Genomic DNA, 14468 nt, shown 5'->3' with positions numbered 1-14468 from the left:
CAGCCACGACTTGGTGGTCTGCAATTCTTTCATTTCCAGATGGTGGATTGAACAATACTCTTTGCATATTGTTGTGCAATTTACCCCTGATTTAAACCAGCAATGTTCTCAAAGACACCTCTGAAGTCTTCACATAACAGCAGTAAGGGTCTATGAGATTATATTTAGAGGTAGCAGAGCAGAGGCTAAAAACACACACACTCCTTAATATTCAGATTTTTTTGTTGTGAAAGAAAATTGYATTTTCCTTCCACGCTACAGCTATGCATTATTTTGAACTGCTRTACCCTGTAAAATCCAAATAAAATATTCTATGCAAGTTTGCATGTGAATGGGTTACCTGGGTTACTTTGGTAGAGCGTTTTTGTAAAACTTGTAGGCTTTTAGTTTTTCAATGCTGCCTTGGTTTTCTAAGCTAGTGGTTATGAAAATATGTTTCATTTTATTSTATTTCATTTCATGTTTCTCAGAACAGAAAATTAGATGTAGAATAAATTAAACCTAAGAACTTTTAGCAAACAACCATAAAAATGTAAAAAAAACAGAAGTAAAAACACAAAAGTAAAATGAATCTATAATGATTTTATTTTCTTTATGTACATTTTGACAATAATGAAACTCTGAAGTAATACATGTCAGAGACCATATAACAGGTGTAAAACCGGAAGAAAGAACAACCAAACAAGGTGCACAAATTTGGATTAACCGTCCCTCATTCTCACACCCGAGCTGATCCTTGTGCTTGCTTTTGGGTCCCTCCGCTGGCCGATGATCAAAACAGTACATTTTYATGCTGAACGTTTATGCTGAATAAAAGCAAAAATGCTTCCACTTCCCCTGTCTGCACAGTGTTGATGCTATGTGAAGCTGGMATGGAATATTTTTATTTAAAGAAGAGTAGTTGTCTTATCCATCAGACCTCCATCACATAAGAACATGATCAATTTCAGATCAAGATGCAGAATTTATCCAACAAACAGCTGTTTTACTGCCTGTACTTTAATTTACACTGATAAAGAGATAAAATGCTTTATGATTCTGCAGCTCCCTTTGTTTTCTCTTATTTATGCCAGTGCACCAACACTGGYGACATAAATGGTCTTTACATGATTTTCTTTTTCATAATTCATCCACAAATGGTGTGTTAACAAGATGTCCACATGCTGACATGGTCTTCTTGCCATCAACAAATTTTCTGGCAGCCTACAAAGATAAGAAAGAACTATTAGGGATTTGATTTAATTGATATATTTTGCAATCACTTTGAACCATCTTAAAAAAATATTAAGCAGGCAATACTTGTGAAGTTTGTTAAGAAATCAGGCTTTCAATAGTCTATCTGAATAAGCTATCCACATCTCAAGATGCACTTTGTTAAAAAAACAAACAAAAGAAAACAGGGGAAACGTGTTAAATTTAACTGAAKATTGTCTCCCACAAATACATTATTTTCTTTCTCAAAACAGAGAGAATTCAAGAAGAGAAATTTAAGAGCTGATGATAAAAGGTAAGGACATGAGCTGCCTTTTCAGAAGAGGAGCACATTACAGTGCTGTTACCATGACAACAAACCGGAGGTCAAACGAGGAAGCGGAGGCGTTGCAAATAAACAAAACGTCAGCTATGAAATGCTTGTCTAAATGTTGTTTCTCAGTGGTTTGAAAACAACCTTCYGTTGGACACATTAAGTGAATAAAACAATGAAAGAATAAGAATCACTGAAGCAGACGACRATCCCTTGCCCTCTGAACTCTTACCTTAACTACGTCAGCCTTGGTGATGGCATCGATAGCATGGAGGACGGATTCAGGAGCCTGGTAGGTTGCAGTGTTCAGAGCCTGAGCCCCGATCTCCTCCAGCAGGCCCTCAGAGCTTTCTATGGACATCAAATACTCAGCTTCCACCTGGTTTCTGTGCTCCAGCAGAAAAAGACACGGTTAAGAACAGCTACAAAGTCTGCATCTGATGATTACTCCATTTTCTGAGTGAGCTCACTTTGCCCTGATGATGTCTGCMTCTGTTACGTTTCCCTCTGCAACACCTCTCACCTGAGCAAAGGCAGCTCTGATTACCTGAATTAAAAAAAAAAAAAAATTAATCAAGGAACGTGTATGTTCATCAAATGACATCCTGGCCTTTTGTGATTATCTGAGCTGTTTACCTCTCTGGCAGAGTTAGCTTGTGCAATGGTATAGACACCAAACAGTCCAGAGTCAGAGTATGAGGCATTGAAAGCAGTGGCCTGAAGACAACCAGAGGGCACAATCATTAGAAAGCATGCTGCATAAAAAAAAAGTTTWAAAAAAAACTGCTGACCACACACTTCTCAGAAAACAAAGGAGCGTTGTTCAGTTTCACAGGATGCCAGCACAGTATCACTATTCTTCAGCTTACATCAAACGGTTGAGTGGTAGCTTTGGCAACCCCCTGGCTCAGTTTACTGGTGATGCTGGAGCCCCGCTTCACATGAGGGCTGGCTCCCAGGATCCTTTGCAGAACAGTGAAGGCGTTGGCTTCGGCTGTGCCCATCACACCACCCTCGCTGACGACCAGCGCGTGGACTAGGTCATCTCTATTCTGCACTCGCAGTTCACCTGCACACAGAATGTAACCGTAAATGCAACTTGGAAGAGAACATTTGTCGCATATCGGCGCCAACTGCTTAGATGGAGGCTGAAATTGGCCAGTTCTCATCTCAGATCTGGCTTCGACGCCACAGCACAGCTGCTGATAAATATCAATTTATTTTAAATAATTTGTTTATATAGCAACAGTTCACAACAAACCAATTCAGCTCACTTTAAAAAAGAAATCAATCCAGTTATGTCCGGACCAATTAAATTCAATTAACATATACAGTAATACAAAGGGAAAAATTAAATGCTTTACAAAAAWTGGCTTGTAATACACAGATTAAGGATTTCCATATTCATATACTCTACCATCTATACAAGGGACATAACCTGTTTGTGAGACCTCCACATAAATGTAAAGATTTAAGAGTTTAATAGTAATAAGTACATGCACATTACAAGAATAAAAACTATTTTATAAAAACAGATCTAAATATATATTCTCCCCTTTCCCCAAGATTCTTAGGAACTTGTGGAAACTGAAAATTAGTGAAGTGCTTATCATGGTATTTTTAGCACTTTTGTGTTGTCAAGTGTAGGGAAAATAATTACAGTTCCAGTCAGAAACTCTAATGTGCTCATGATGGGTATGAATTTCATAATACTTTGTGCTGGRAAGGAAGTATTTAAAGCTAAAACTGTACTTTTTAAAGGATTAAATGATTTTACAACAAATCAATTTCAAAAACCAAAGCTAGGCATAATCATGGATTTTCTCTCATGCATCACAATCATACAYGTACATGCTAAAAATTTTCAGTTCATCCCAAAATTATTAATAATCCCAGCAAGTTTTAATTTCAAATGAATTTTTWAATTTTACCAACTTGCTTCCTCTGATAGGAAGTAACAATATTTTGTGGYCCACCTCCCCGCTGTACAAAAAAGAGAAACATTAATTTTCTCTCCAACTTGCCTAGGGACATTAAACCAAACATTAGGGGTGATTTAAACATCTATACGTTTAAATCTGGTCCTCTGTGGATTGGAGAAAAGYCACAATAAATTCTAACTYGTGCAGTCAGTTAATTAATAGTTAAAGTTGTATGGAAAGGAAAGTCTGAATATCTGTGAACATGGTTGACTAATGATTAAAGAAAACTGCAGTAAATATATGCCTTTTTCTTTCCTGCTTTATATAAGCTTTTACCTCCACGGTAAGCTGCTTTAGCAACAGGTGCTCCGGCTCCACTGCGAGTGSTCAGAAGACCCTCACCCACCTGCTTCAGGACAGAGTGATTGACACCTGGACACATGAATTAGACAGACGTCCAGGTTTAGACTCTGGACTACCTTTGTGCATCCCTAGGCAGAAGCCAAATAAGTCAAACGCACACATCAGCAAAGCTGAAAACCTGTTAGGAAGCTAGAGTAGAGTGAGGAGGTGAGTGAAGCAGCGCAGACAAGACAACACTTACCTACTCCTACAAGGGCCATTCTGCCAGTGGTGAAATKATCCTTAACAAAGGAGTGGAGCTACARGGGAGGAGAAAGGGCAGGAAAAGTGTGTGAGAGCCACACGTCRACTACCAAACACTGCTTTTTCAGTTTCACCAGGCACAGGCATTCATATTAATCATTTTTGACAGAGTGGCACAGAATGGTGTAAATCGCAATTTGATTTAAACAAAATAAAACGGATCCAAACCTGTTCAGAGGAGACACGACCAACCATGAAGTCAGGACAGTACAGAGAGTTGGACAAGGYATTCTTATATGCTGCTTCATGCAACTTCTCAATTACACCTTCAAAAAGAAAAGAGAAGCAACTTTTAGCAAAAGAGGATGGGATATTCTTTATCAAGCAACTAACGAGAAAGCCATTGCTGAAAGAAGGGTGTAATAATTCCTGCTGCATGGTTGCCTCAACACAGCAAACGTATGGAAGGAGGTACCTTAGCTTGAGATTGAACTGTCATTATAAACTGTGTGATGTCACTGTTTACATGGTGGTTGTAAATACTACAACCACCATGGTAAAACATGGTGGTGGCAGCATCATGCTGATGGGCAATTTGAATGGAGCCAAATACCAGGCAATCCTGGCTGAAAAGCTGTTTGATGCTGCCATAGATTTGAGGCTTTGGCAGTGGGTCAGTGTTAGAAGGACATGTTAGAATGACCTAGTCAAAGATCATACCTACATCTGTGGGAAAACCTGACAACTGCTATACACACCATCCAATCTGATGGAGCTTTTTAGGAAGAAGAATTGGGGAAAACCCCTCGATGGGCAAAGTTGGTAGAGACATGTCCCAAATGACTTAAAAATGTTTCCAAAACCAATAAGTTTCCTTCAACTTCTCCACTACTTTGTGTTTAACCTAAAATAGAGTTTGTGGTTGTGGCAAAATGTGAAAAGGGGTATGAGTATTTTTACAAGGCAAACTGCAAGGTTTGATTAAACGAAAAATAAACTCCTAAATGCCAACAGGACACAGTAGAACTTGTAGGAGTTGGATGGTTGATACGCACATATCTGTGGACACTGCTGAGCCAAAACCCTGTCAATCTTCACCCTGGATGTCAGCTCCTCTACCTCCCATGTCCGAAACTCCTGAGCTGTGGTCACTTTGCCCAGAAAGTCCAGCAACGAACCTCTACGATACAGGTCAAACACAAATCAATAACTGACGTTTAGAGAACATTTTAGTAAACTACACGTAGTATGTTAAAAAAACAGAAGCAAAGCAACATACAGGTCATCTCTCAGGCAGTCTGCAGAGTAGATAATATTTTCTCTCGTCCCCGTCACACTGGGTGTAAACAAATGAGAGCACAGTTGAGTCAAACTATCATGCTTTGTTTTAATAAGAGAAGAAACTGATGTGTAGAGAGACTATATTCACCTCAGGCTTCCTCCCAGAGCCTCCACACTGCGGCAGATCTTGAAAGCAGATGCTCCCTTTGTGGTCTACCAAAAAAAAAAAAAGACGCTTTCAGCTTCAATGTGATGCTGATAAAACTTTAAAACTTCAATGACTTGTGAAAATATAAAAGTGGTACTGCACCTAGTCCTACTCTGTACGGAAAGGGATTAATTTGGACTAAATAATTTGCTTCGGATTAAATAATAGACCTAAACAGAYATATGTTTGGAGTATCGCTCACAAACTCCTATATGTATTACCAGGTTAGCGGCAAGTCGAAGAACATGAGAGACTCCCAGGTTYSCCGAGTTCTCATGGCGACTCCCGGCTTTTACAAACAACCCGACACTTGACAAAGGGGAGTAGTTTTCCACCGAYGCTATCACCAGCCCATTAGGGAGTTTCGACACCTGAGGAAGCAGAAAAAAATGTTATTGGKAGCCTATAATCAATTGCTAATTTCCAATGTCAMTGATTGGSAAATTACACTTCCCATTAAAAATACTCAAACATTTAAGAGAGCAGCACATACTTGCACATCTTGAGGAGGAAAAGGTGCAGCTTGGGCAGGTTTCACGCTCRAAAGGGGTTCAGTTAGAGACTGATCCCGCCTGGCAGCGGCGTAGCAGCGTTTCTGTGAGAAGTATGAACAGAGTACCTTAAGTATGTGTTCAATTCACAATCCATAAATTAAATACATTTAATGCCASTAGTAAAATTAAAGTTTTTATTTTTAACAGCTAATGAAAACCCAAAATGTAGCTAATTGAAATATGTTATGACTTTTCTAATGACTAATYATAGTCATAGCAATATTAAATCTGTAAGAGTGCCTGTACGCAACCTTTGGCTAGCTGTAATATTTCAAGCATTAAATCTCTGCTTCCAAAGGCAAAGCCAAAATCTTAATCCAATTGAAAGTCTGTGGYTAAGCTTGAACACTTCCATTCAATCTGGTTGAGCGTGAGATGGTTTACAGAAAAGAGTGAGCAAATATTCAGTGAGTAGACTGGTCGAGACATGTCCCAAAGGACTAAAACTACAGTGAAAGATGATAATGCAAAAACAAACTTGACACAAGGGGACAGAATACAAATGCACACCGCACTTTTTTAGACTTTACTCATTTTAAAAATGTAAAAACCATTATTGTCCCTCCACATCATAATTATGAACTGACTTGTTTTGGCCTATTTCTTGAAGCCAAATATAAAATTGATGTTTAAAGTTGACAGTTTAAGGCATGCAAATTAGGATAAATTAACATAAATTAATATTTGGCGTTTTTCCTTTGTAAATATTTTCTACAAAAAAACCAATAAATTCAGCTGTCCTTGTCAAAGAGAGTAAAATCCACATATTTGCTTTGTACATTGAAGCCACAGCAGGTGTATTTACTGAATGTTCTTCGCCTGAAAATACCTCACAGCCTTTTCTGGACAATGACAACATGTCTTTTGTAAACATAACCTAAGATAAATGTCAGGGTATCACTAGGTTGACGTCAAAATATTGTAATCTGAATATTTCCCTCTGATAATCTTTCACAGGGAAACCAGCTCAGARATGACCTTCAGGTTGCATCCAGCTGAGCAAAAGGAGCAAAACCAAGTTGAACTCCCTCTATCTTTTTTCTAAATGTACTTTCCCTKATTTGTTATGGATTTCAGRAACAACCACTCGTACTCTGTGAATTAACTTGTGTTCAAWTTATCTAGTTACAGARACCAAGTATATCCTGGTTTATCTAAACATTTGGGAAGCTAATTAGCCAACGTGCTAACAGAGGGCAGCTAAATGCTGTGTCAGCTTATAAACAGGTTGAGCAAATGAACGAAATGCATTTAAATCTGAATTATTATGTTGTTCATAGAGTAAAAGACACACAACTGACCGAGAAATTATTCAATGASCGGACTCCTTTCATGACTCCCAGCTCTCTCCTTTAGCCGGCAGAAAGACACGTATGGCGGCGGACTGACCCACAATGCACTGCGCCCTCTGACCTCCTCCGTTTTTCAAAATAAAATGTCAGTTTCTTTTTTTTTTTTCTTTTTTTTTTAAATGAATTTTTTTTTAATGACTTCTCTACGAGCCAGAGATAACATGCTTATAATATATGACTGCATGGTCCATGTGTAACATCATAGGAAATACAGATGAAAATAAGCAAAATTTATTTTTTTATTAAAAATACTGTTAAAAGTTATTTTTTGCAGATGCAGTCTACACTGAAAGCCTGGCTGATTCGTGTTTCTGGATACGGTGAACTGACAAGCGCTTTACTGCATTTACTTTTAAACCAGCTCTAATCTCACATTCCTGTTTTAGAGAAGTCAAGAGGTGCAGAAGGAACAGCGACACCTAGAGGCATAATTTATTTCTTACTATAGAAATAATGAAAAAGATATTTCTCCAAGACAAATATTTTGCGTTCTTGATATGGTAAATGAGGGAAAAGTGACCTAAAATGATTTATGATTATCCCTTAATTTCTGAAAACATCCAAATATCTCAAGCACGCTTTAATTTGTTTTAATAAAGTTTTCAAAATGTAGACGAATAATTAGAAAGTAGAGCTTTATCACTTACCTATRAAAATCTTTATGCGGCGTGATTTTCAATATTTTTTTACAAATATAAATCTGATAGCCAACTTGTGTTTTTGCAATCAACCCCATTTACTCTCACACTTCAATCAAATCCAGTGCAACCGATGTCATATTTTCAACACTTTTCCAGGTCAAAATATCTTGAGGGTGGAATATTATATATTGAAAAAAGATCATTTAAGTTGTGTTTTTTCCCGTTTGCTCACTAAAGTCCACAAACTTTAATAAGTAATTTTCAGAGTCAAATATGAAACACAAAAGAAACCCCACACATTTTTAATAAAGCAATTTATTCACTGTAAATGAACTACATAAATTCACCAACATGAAGGACTCATTACAAAAATATATTCTACACATCACAGGTTGAAAAGACAATCATTTTAAAGAACAAAGTTCAATTTCAACACACTGCTCACAGGTTATTTTTTTCTCCCACAGGCAAGATTTAAAAATATTCACAATATAATAAATTCCACAGAAGTTTACCATCTTTAGACTGGTTATCTCCAAAATACATTACAATAGAAAAATACACTATGTTGGGCAGGAACATCTTCAGTTTGAGGTGCCCAGACATAACAAGGGTGCCTTAAACACATCAACATTGAACAGAGCACGAGTTCCAACTGCAGGCTAGACTGTGGGTCGCAGTAACTTGAGATCCTGTAAGAAAATATCCCGGAGGAACCAAAGTGTCCCAGGCTAACTCCATAAGGCATTTTTGTCAAGATCCCACAGGAAAATTCACTATTTTGTCAACTCCTTCAGGCTTCCTGGTCGAGAAGCCTCAACACATGATGGAACACTGCTGACATTAAGTGTGCAAAAGTTTAAAAACCACAGCAGGGTCTCCCTTCATTGTCCCATTTTAATTTTCGCTTGGTGTACCAGGACGGCTGCATATGTGGACATTCTTCCTCAGCTGGAGAGATGCACAGCTGAGCCAGCTGCGACTGGTAGGCATTTCCCCAACAATCTCCCAAGAATCAGTTTCTTCACAGTACCGCTCAATAGTGTCATGATATCTGTACAAAGAATTAACAGAATTAAACACCACAACAAAAAAAGTGCACTYACTTTTCTTAGATTACAGCTCTTAGAAACTGCAGTTTCTAAGAGCTGTAATTAAAATATAAAACAGAGTAAAATAATAAAAAATAAATAAAAATCAGCTCACCTGTCCCAACCCTCTTCGCCTCCTAAGACGTAAATCTTTCCGTCCACTACAGCCGCCCCTGGCCGGTAGCGGCGTTCCTTCATTGGAGCGCACATWGTCCACTGGTTGGTCTTTGGGTTGAAACACTCGACTTTATCGGTGTTCTCTGTAGAGGCATGCCATCCACCTGAAAAGTAATCAATTAATCAAAAATGACTCCAATCCAAAAAAAAAAAAAAAATTCAAAGTTTTTTGAACAAAGCTTTACATTATATTATTACCTATAATGTAAAGCTTTCCTTTGAGCGTACAAGCAGCTGAACCCGAGCGTGCAATCTGCATTGGAGCGACCTCAGTCCACACTGCGGTTTTTGGGTTGTAAACTTGGGCAAGGTCGGTGCCGTCTCCATCTTCAAGAACTGCACCCCCTACCAGCCATCAACAGAACAATTTAATGCACGTTTTTTTTATAGTTCATCAAGAAGCACATGCACGTTTCTTACCAGTAACATATAGCAGACCATCCAGRGCCACCACTGCAGGACTGGTAACGGCCATTTTTACTGACGGCGTGAACTGCCAGGAGTTTGTGTGAGGATTGTAGCACTCCACCGAGTCCAGACGACCTCGGCCCTCCCATCCGCCGACGGCGTAAACGAAGCCGTCCAGCATGACTAGACCTGAAACAGGTTTCTTCACTGTTAATAGGCTTTTATTATAACTGCACCACACAAACATGGTCAGAATAACTCAGGCGAAAGAAGCAGCAATCATTTTAGAGTTCGCAATCTTCTTCTRGTCATTTCAGCAGCTTCTRTTTATTTGTGCTCGATTTAATACATTTATCTTTAAGTAATTTTTCATATAGGCTTTTGTRTAATCTTTCTTTATTAGAGATAATCACTGTATAGTCTGCTAAATCTGACTCCTTTGCCTTAAGAGTTTTTCTTTCCCCCTGGTGAATTCTAAGTTTCATTTTTGGATWGTAAACTTCCCCACGAAAAGACCTACTTATTATAAATCTGCTCTTTAGGTTGAAGTTTCWGAAATTTCTTTGATGGAATAAATTGTGCTTTAATACAAATCAACTGATTTGTATTAYGGTAACTTGTTATGGGTAAGTTGTCGGTACATGGTAGACTATAATGMATCATTCTGAGGTTTTCCTACCCAACTCGGAGCGAGCTACATTCATGGGAGCCATCTCCATCCAGGAGTCGAAGCAGGGGTCATAACGCCACATCTCTCTGCTTGCYGAGCCATCAGGAAACTCTCCCCCCGCCAAATACAGAGTCGAGTCTGCAAAAGGATGGAAAAGGAACATGAAAACAAACAATTCTGGAGAGGAKTCAGGGCAGCATCTTATTTAGTGAAGGATAAATGATTCTGCACCTCACCTGAGACGACAAGCCCATGTTTGCTGACCGCAAAGGGAAGGCACGCTAGGTTCTTCCAAATGTTTGTCGTGGGATCAAAACTCTCGACACTACGCAGCACCACCTTGTCGTCTTCTCCGCCAACAGTTACTATTACCGCGACAGTTCCTGTTGACACAGCAACAAGTACAAGAGGATATGGCTTTGGGATATGCTGAAGTCTAAAAATATAATGCTTGTTGAGTCAAAGGGCTGTGTGATTATTAATTCAATGTCATATTCACAAAACAGTTTCCGTTTCAAAAATTTATTCCCAGCATATGCTTGGTTTGTTTGTTTTTTATTTCTTGGTTGGACGTAAAATGTGATGGCTTACAGTAATTTCCTTTTCTCTGCTGATGGCAATATAAAAATTGAACAAAAGTATTTTTAATAAATATGTTACTTTTATCAATTAGATCTGAAGATTAAAAGCCAGAGTCATCTGTGCATGTCATTTTAAATCTTAAAATGTAAATAAATGGGCAACGTTGCCTTTTTCAAACATCAGATGTTTTCTTAATGGATCACCAACTCCTTTCAACTTTCTTCTCGAGAAAACCAAGAAGAAAATGTTCTCCATCTTTCATTTTTTGGTGGTGCCAAACTTCTGTCCTTGGGACCCAGTTTACTGYTTCAAACAATAACAGAAACTTTTGCATCCACCAAAAATAATTTGGAAAAAGTAATTGTTAAGTCTACCAAGGCATGGTGGTCAACATAAACTGACCAAGGCGGGAAAGGGAGCAGTAACCAGAGGAGCACATAGTAGGCTTAGGGCAAYGCCGCAGTAGTGGCAGACATCCATAACCTCAGGTTGGAAAATCCATCATCAGGATAACCCTTTAAAGGCAAAAAGCCTTTGTTGAAAGAAAGTTAGAAGTTCCATCTGTACAGAAGCACACTGTCTACCACAAGTTTTCTGACACAGCAAAGAAGTTTCTCTGATGGGAATAATGTTTAACATTTTGAAAAAAAACAAACAAACTTAAAACTACAGCCAGAGGACACCTCCCCCATGATGAAACGTGATKGTGGCAACATCAGCCTCTCGGGATGCTTTTCGGGAAGCAAATAAGAGAATACAGACTGGGCACCTTACTTTAGAATGTCTTCTGGMAATTCAGACTTTACACAGATAGATCTCATTCCTTTCGGAGCCTGAGTTACAGATGCGACTACCTGTACCTGTGGATCTTCGTGGCCTTGCTCGGGAGCTGTAGAGCTCTCCTCGGCGATCCTTCAGCAGCAGGTAGTCCTTGGCCTCAGAAATGAGCTTCTGACAAGCCTGGTTCTCTTTTACGACATCTAAAGACTCAATTAGGTCGTGGAGGTAGTAAGGGCTGATGAGAGGCAGGCGAATGTGCTCGAGCACCTTTGAGGAACAAACGAAAGGAGGGACAGCTTTTATTAAACAATACATGATGTTTTTACTTGAGTGTTTCATTTTACCTTGAAACCAYGACAAATATTCATACAAAAAGGCAGAAGTCCAAAAAAATGATGAATACAACTTTGGACAGTTTTACATCCTTTCATATTTGTGAAAAGGGGAAAATTCTGTGAAAGGCTCCAATGGTAGCAAATAAGYCTTCACATTACACCTTAAGGGTAGGCATACATAACATGTATTCTGATCAAAACACTGCATTTGTCCGTATTGCCAAATGAAATGGGTGTAATCACAACAATTTGATGTTATGGAAAACACAATACAAGCTCAAACGTCACCAAATCTCAAAGAAGCATTACCTTTTCAAACCCCTGTTTGCGAGAAGGACATTTATTCAACCACAGCATGACGGCCTCAAACACCATCTCCTCTTTAGGAACATCGAGAAGGTCGCTAGAGATGATTTCTGTAAGTTTGTCCACACAGAGAGACAAGAACTCTTCCTGGAGAGAGAAGAATACAAAAAGGATCACAGCGATTAGCACAGTGGTCACAGCGATTAGCACAGTTTTTTATTTTTTTTAATCAAATCCAACTAAGAAAGGAATTAGCAAAATTGTATGTCATTGGAACTTTGATGCTTAATAAGCTCAATTTCGCCTACTACAGCTCTCACATTTGGAAGTAGATCAAACTAAATGCAAAGCCATCACCTGCTGATAAACAGTGCTGAAGTTCTCCAGAATGTACTCCATACTGCGTTTCTCCAGCACCTTACAGGAATGGGCCTCAGCAAAGCAGTGAATTCCCACACAGTTTGCCTCGTCCATCTGACGCTCCATGAAGTGACAGCAAGCCTCTCGAACAGCCATCACGTCCAATAAATTGGCCGCTGCCAGAAGTGCCTACACAGGAGCAAAACCAGTAGTCAGCAGTGATTCTGGTTGGAAAAAGGCAACAAAAAAAAAAGAAAGACGGATCGCTTACTTGTACGTTTGTTTTAGTGATGAAGATCTGAGATGTATAGGCATAGGCCACCAGCTTGCCAATCATCTGGGGCTCAACTCCATTAATGGCMACACGTTCCTGCTTGGACTCCAGCAAGTCAGCAGAAAACATTGCCTGTAGAGAGGGAGAACGAAAATTCAGGATTTTAATAGTACATCACGTGCAATTTGTAAACCTAAGATATGTCTACCTGGAAGTAGGAGCTAAAGGATGCAAGTACAATGCGATGGCAAGGGAACTCCTGTCCTCCACAGCACAGAGTCACATCACAGAAGGCTTTGTTAAGCCGCATGCTGTTCAGGCCCCGCAGGACTGTGTTGGGATGCGTGGTTTCCAGAAACAAGTAGTCCTCCCCGCTCTGAGGGTCCGTGGGAGGACTAGCAGCGGCGGTGCCCGAGTCCTCCGGAGCCTGGAAGATGGCGTTCATGACGGATGGCAAGAGCAAGGGGGAGCCGACGGGAATTACTTCAGCCATTTGTGACTGTGTTAGGCACTCCTGAGGTAAAATACAGTTATGTTTGACTTAAACTACAGCTTACACCATGATTAATAAACCAACTTTTGAAGTATAACCCTTAAAAGTTAGTAAAAACTAGATTTAAATCTAAATAAACATGAACGTTGAACGTACAGAAGCCCTAAGGCAATCTCACTAATTAGGCTTAGCTCAGATTCACCAGGGAAAAGAAGCTACTTTAGAGCGACCTAAACCTCTCCTGATGTTGGAGACCACGCATAACAGGAACAAACCTAGGATATTAAATACTCTGAAATGTAAATACTCACATTAAATACTTGAAAAACATAGTCGTGACAGGAACAGAAGGAATACTCTCCCACATACAAGAGAGACCAGTTTCAGCTACGCCTCTCAACTGAAGCCTCGCCCATCTCCACTATAAACTCCAAGCTGCTCGGTGATTGGATCAGCTGACGTTACATCCCTGTGACCGTGATGACCAATCACTGAGGTCGTCAGAAACTAACCACCAATCATATTTCGAGAGGTCTTTGCTTAGTCAAGACGATTCACCTTGAAGTTCTTCCTGTTTGGAGTTGTCCCTTTAAATTATGCCCAGTGTTCTGGCAAAATGTCATTAGCTCTTTGAGCTCAGCTCCCTGGTTCAAAGTATCCTTTGGAAGAATAGATGTTTACGGTTCATAATTAGCTATTTGTTTATTGTAGGGTTCTGCAGCCTGCGGCTCACTATCCACTGATCCGTGGCTCTTACCAAAAATAGCCGGGGCATTGCACTATATAAAATGCAACTTTTTTATATATATTTACTGTATGTACAGTGACTCTCAAAGGTGTATACATCCCTGTACATACAATGATGGCTTAGATAAATAATTTCAAAGGTTTATCTACTGTGAC

At 39.3% G+C, this 14468-nt stretch overlaps 2 protein-coding genes across 3 annotated transcripts; both read right to left on the bottom strand.

Moving 5' to 3' along the window:
- Positions 1-562: 562 nt before the first annotated feature.
- uqcrc2a (ubiquinol-cytochrome c reductase core protein 2a) lies at positions 563-7506 on the bottom strand. Its single transcript, XM_008416747.1, has 14 exons — positions 7398-7506; positions 6036-6137; positions 5764-5913; positions 5483-5547; positions 5333-5389; positions 5109-5233; positions 4282-4379; positions 4052-4109; positions 3784-3879; positions 2395-2594; positions 2162-2242; positions 1996-2072; positions 1758-1911; positions 563-1203 (listed from the first exon to the last, which is right to left on the bottom strand). Exons 1-14 carry the CDS (start codon positions 7428-7430, stop codon positions 1120-1122), a joined length of 1380 nt encoding a protein of 459 aa, XP_008414969.1. The 5' UTR covers positions 7431-7506; the 3' UTR covers positions 563-1119.
- An 880-nt stretch (positions 7507-8386) lies between these two features.
- On the bottom strand, positions 8387-13990 carry LOC103469212 (kelch-like protein 20). Of its 2 annotated transcripts, none has more exons than XM_008416748.2 (12): positions 13877-13990; positions 13281-13586; positions 13070-13204; positions 12796-12987; positions 12442-12585; positions 11872-12064; positions 10672-10818; positions 10445-10573; positions 9778-9954; positions 9556-9702; positions 9296-9461; positions 8387-9143 (listed from the first exon to the last, which is right to left on the bottom strand). In XM_008416748.2, the coding sequence occupies exons 2-12, from the start codon at positions 13563-13565 to the stop codon at positions 8987-8989; spliced, it is 1872 nt and encodes a 623-aa protein (XP_008414970.1). In that variant the 5' UTR covers positions 13566-13586; positions 13877-13990; the 3' UTR covers positions 8387-8986. The 2 variants fall into 2 exon arrangements, with proteins under 2 accessions (XP_008414970.1, XP_008414971.1); XM_008416749.2 differs by having other exon boundaries at positions 11878-12064.
- Positions 13991-14468: the final 478 nt, after the last annotated feature.

This window comes from Poecilia reticulata, linkage group LG8 (genome assembly GCF_000633615.1).
Source record: "Poecilia reticulata strain Guanapo linkage group LG8, Guppy_female_1.0+MT, whole genome shotgun sequence".
Taxonomy (NCBI): Eukaryota; Metazoa; Chordata; class Actinopteri; order Cyprinodontiformes; family Poeciliidae; genus Poecilia; species Poecilia reticulata.
The sequence above is the reverse complement of the archived record's forward strand: the minus strand, read 5'-3'. Positions and strand labels throughout refer to the sequence as shown.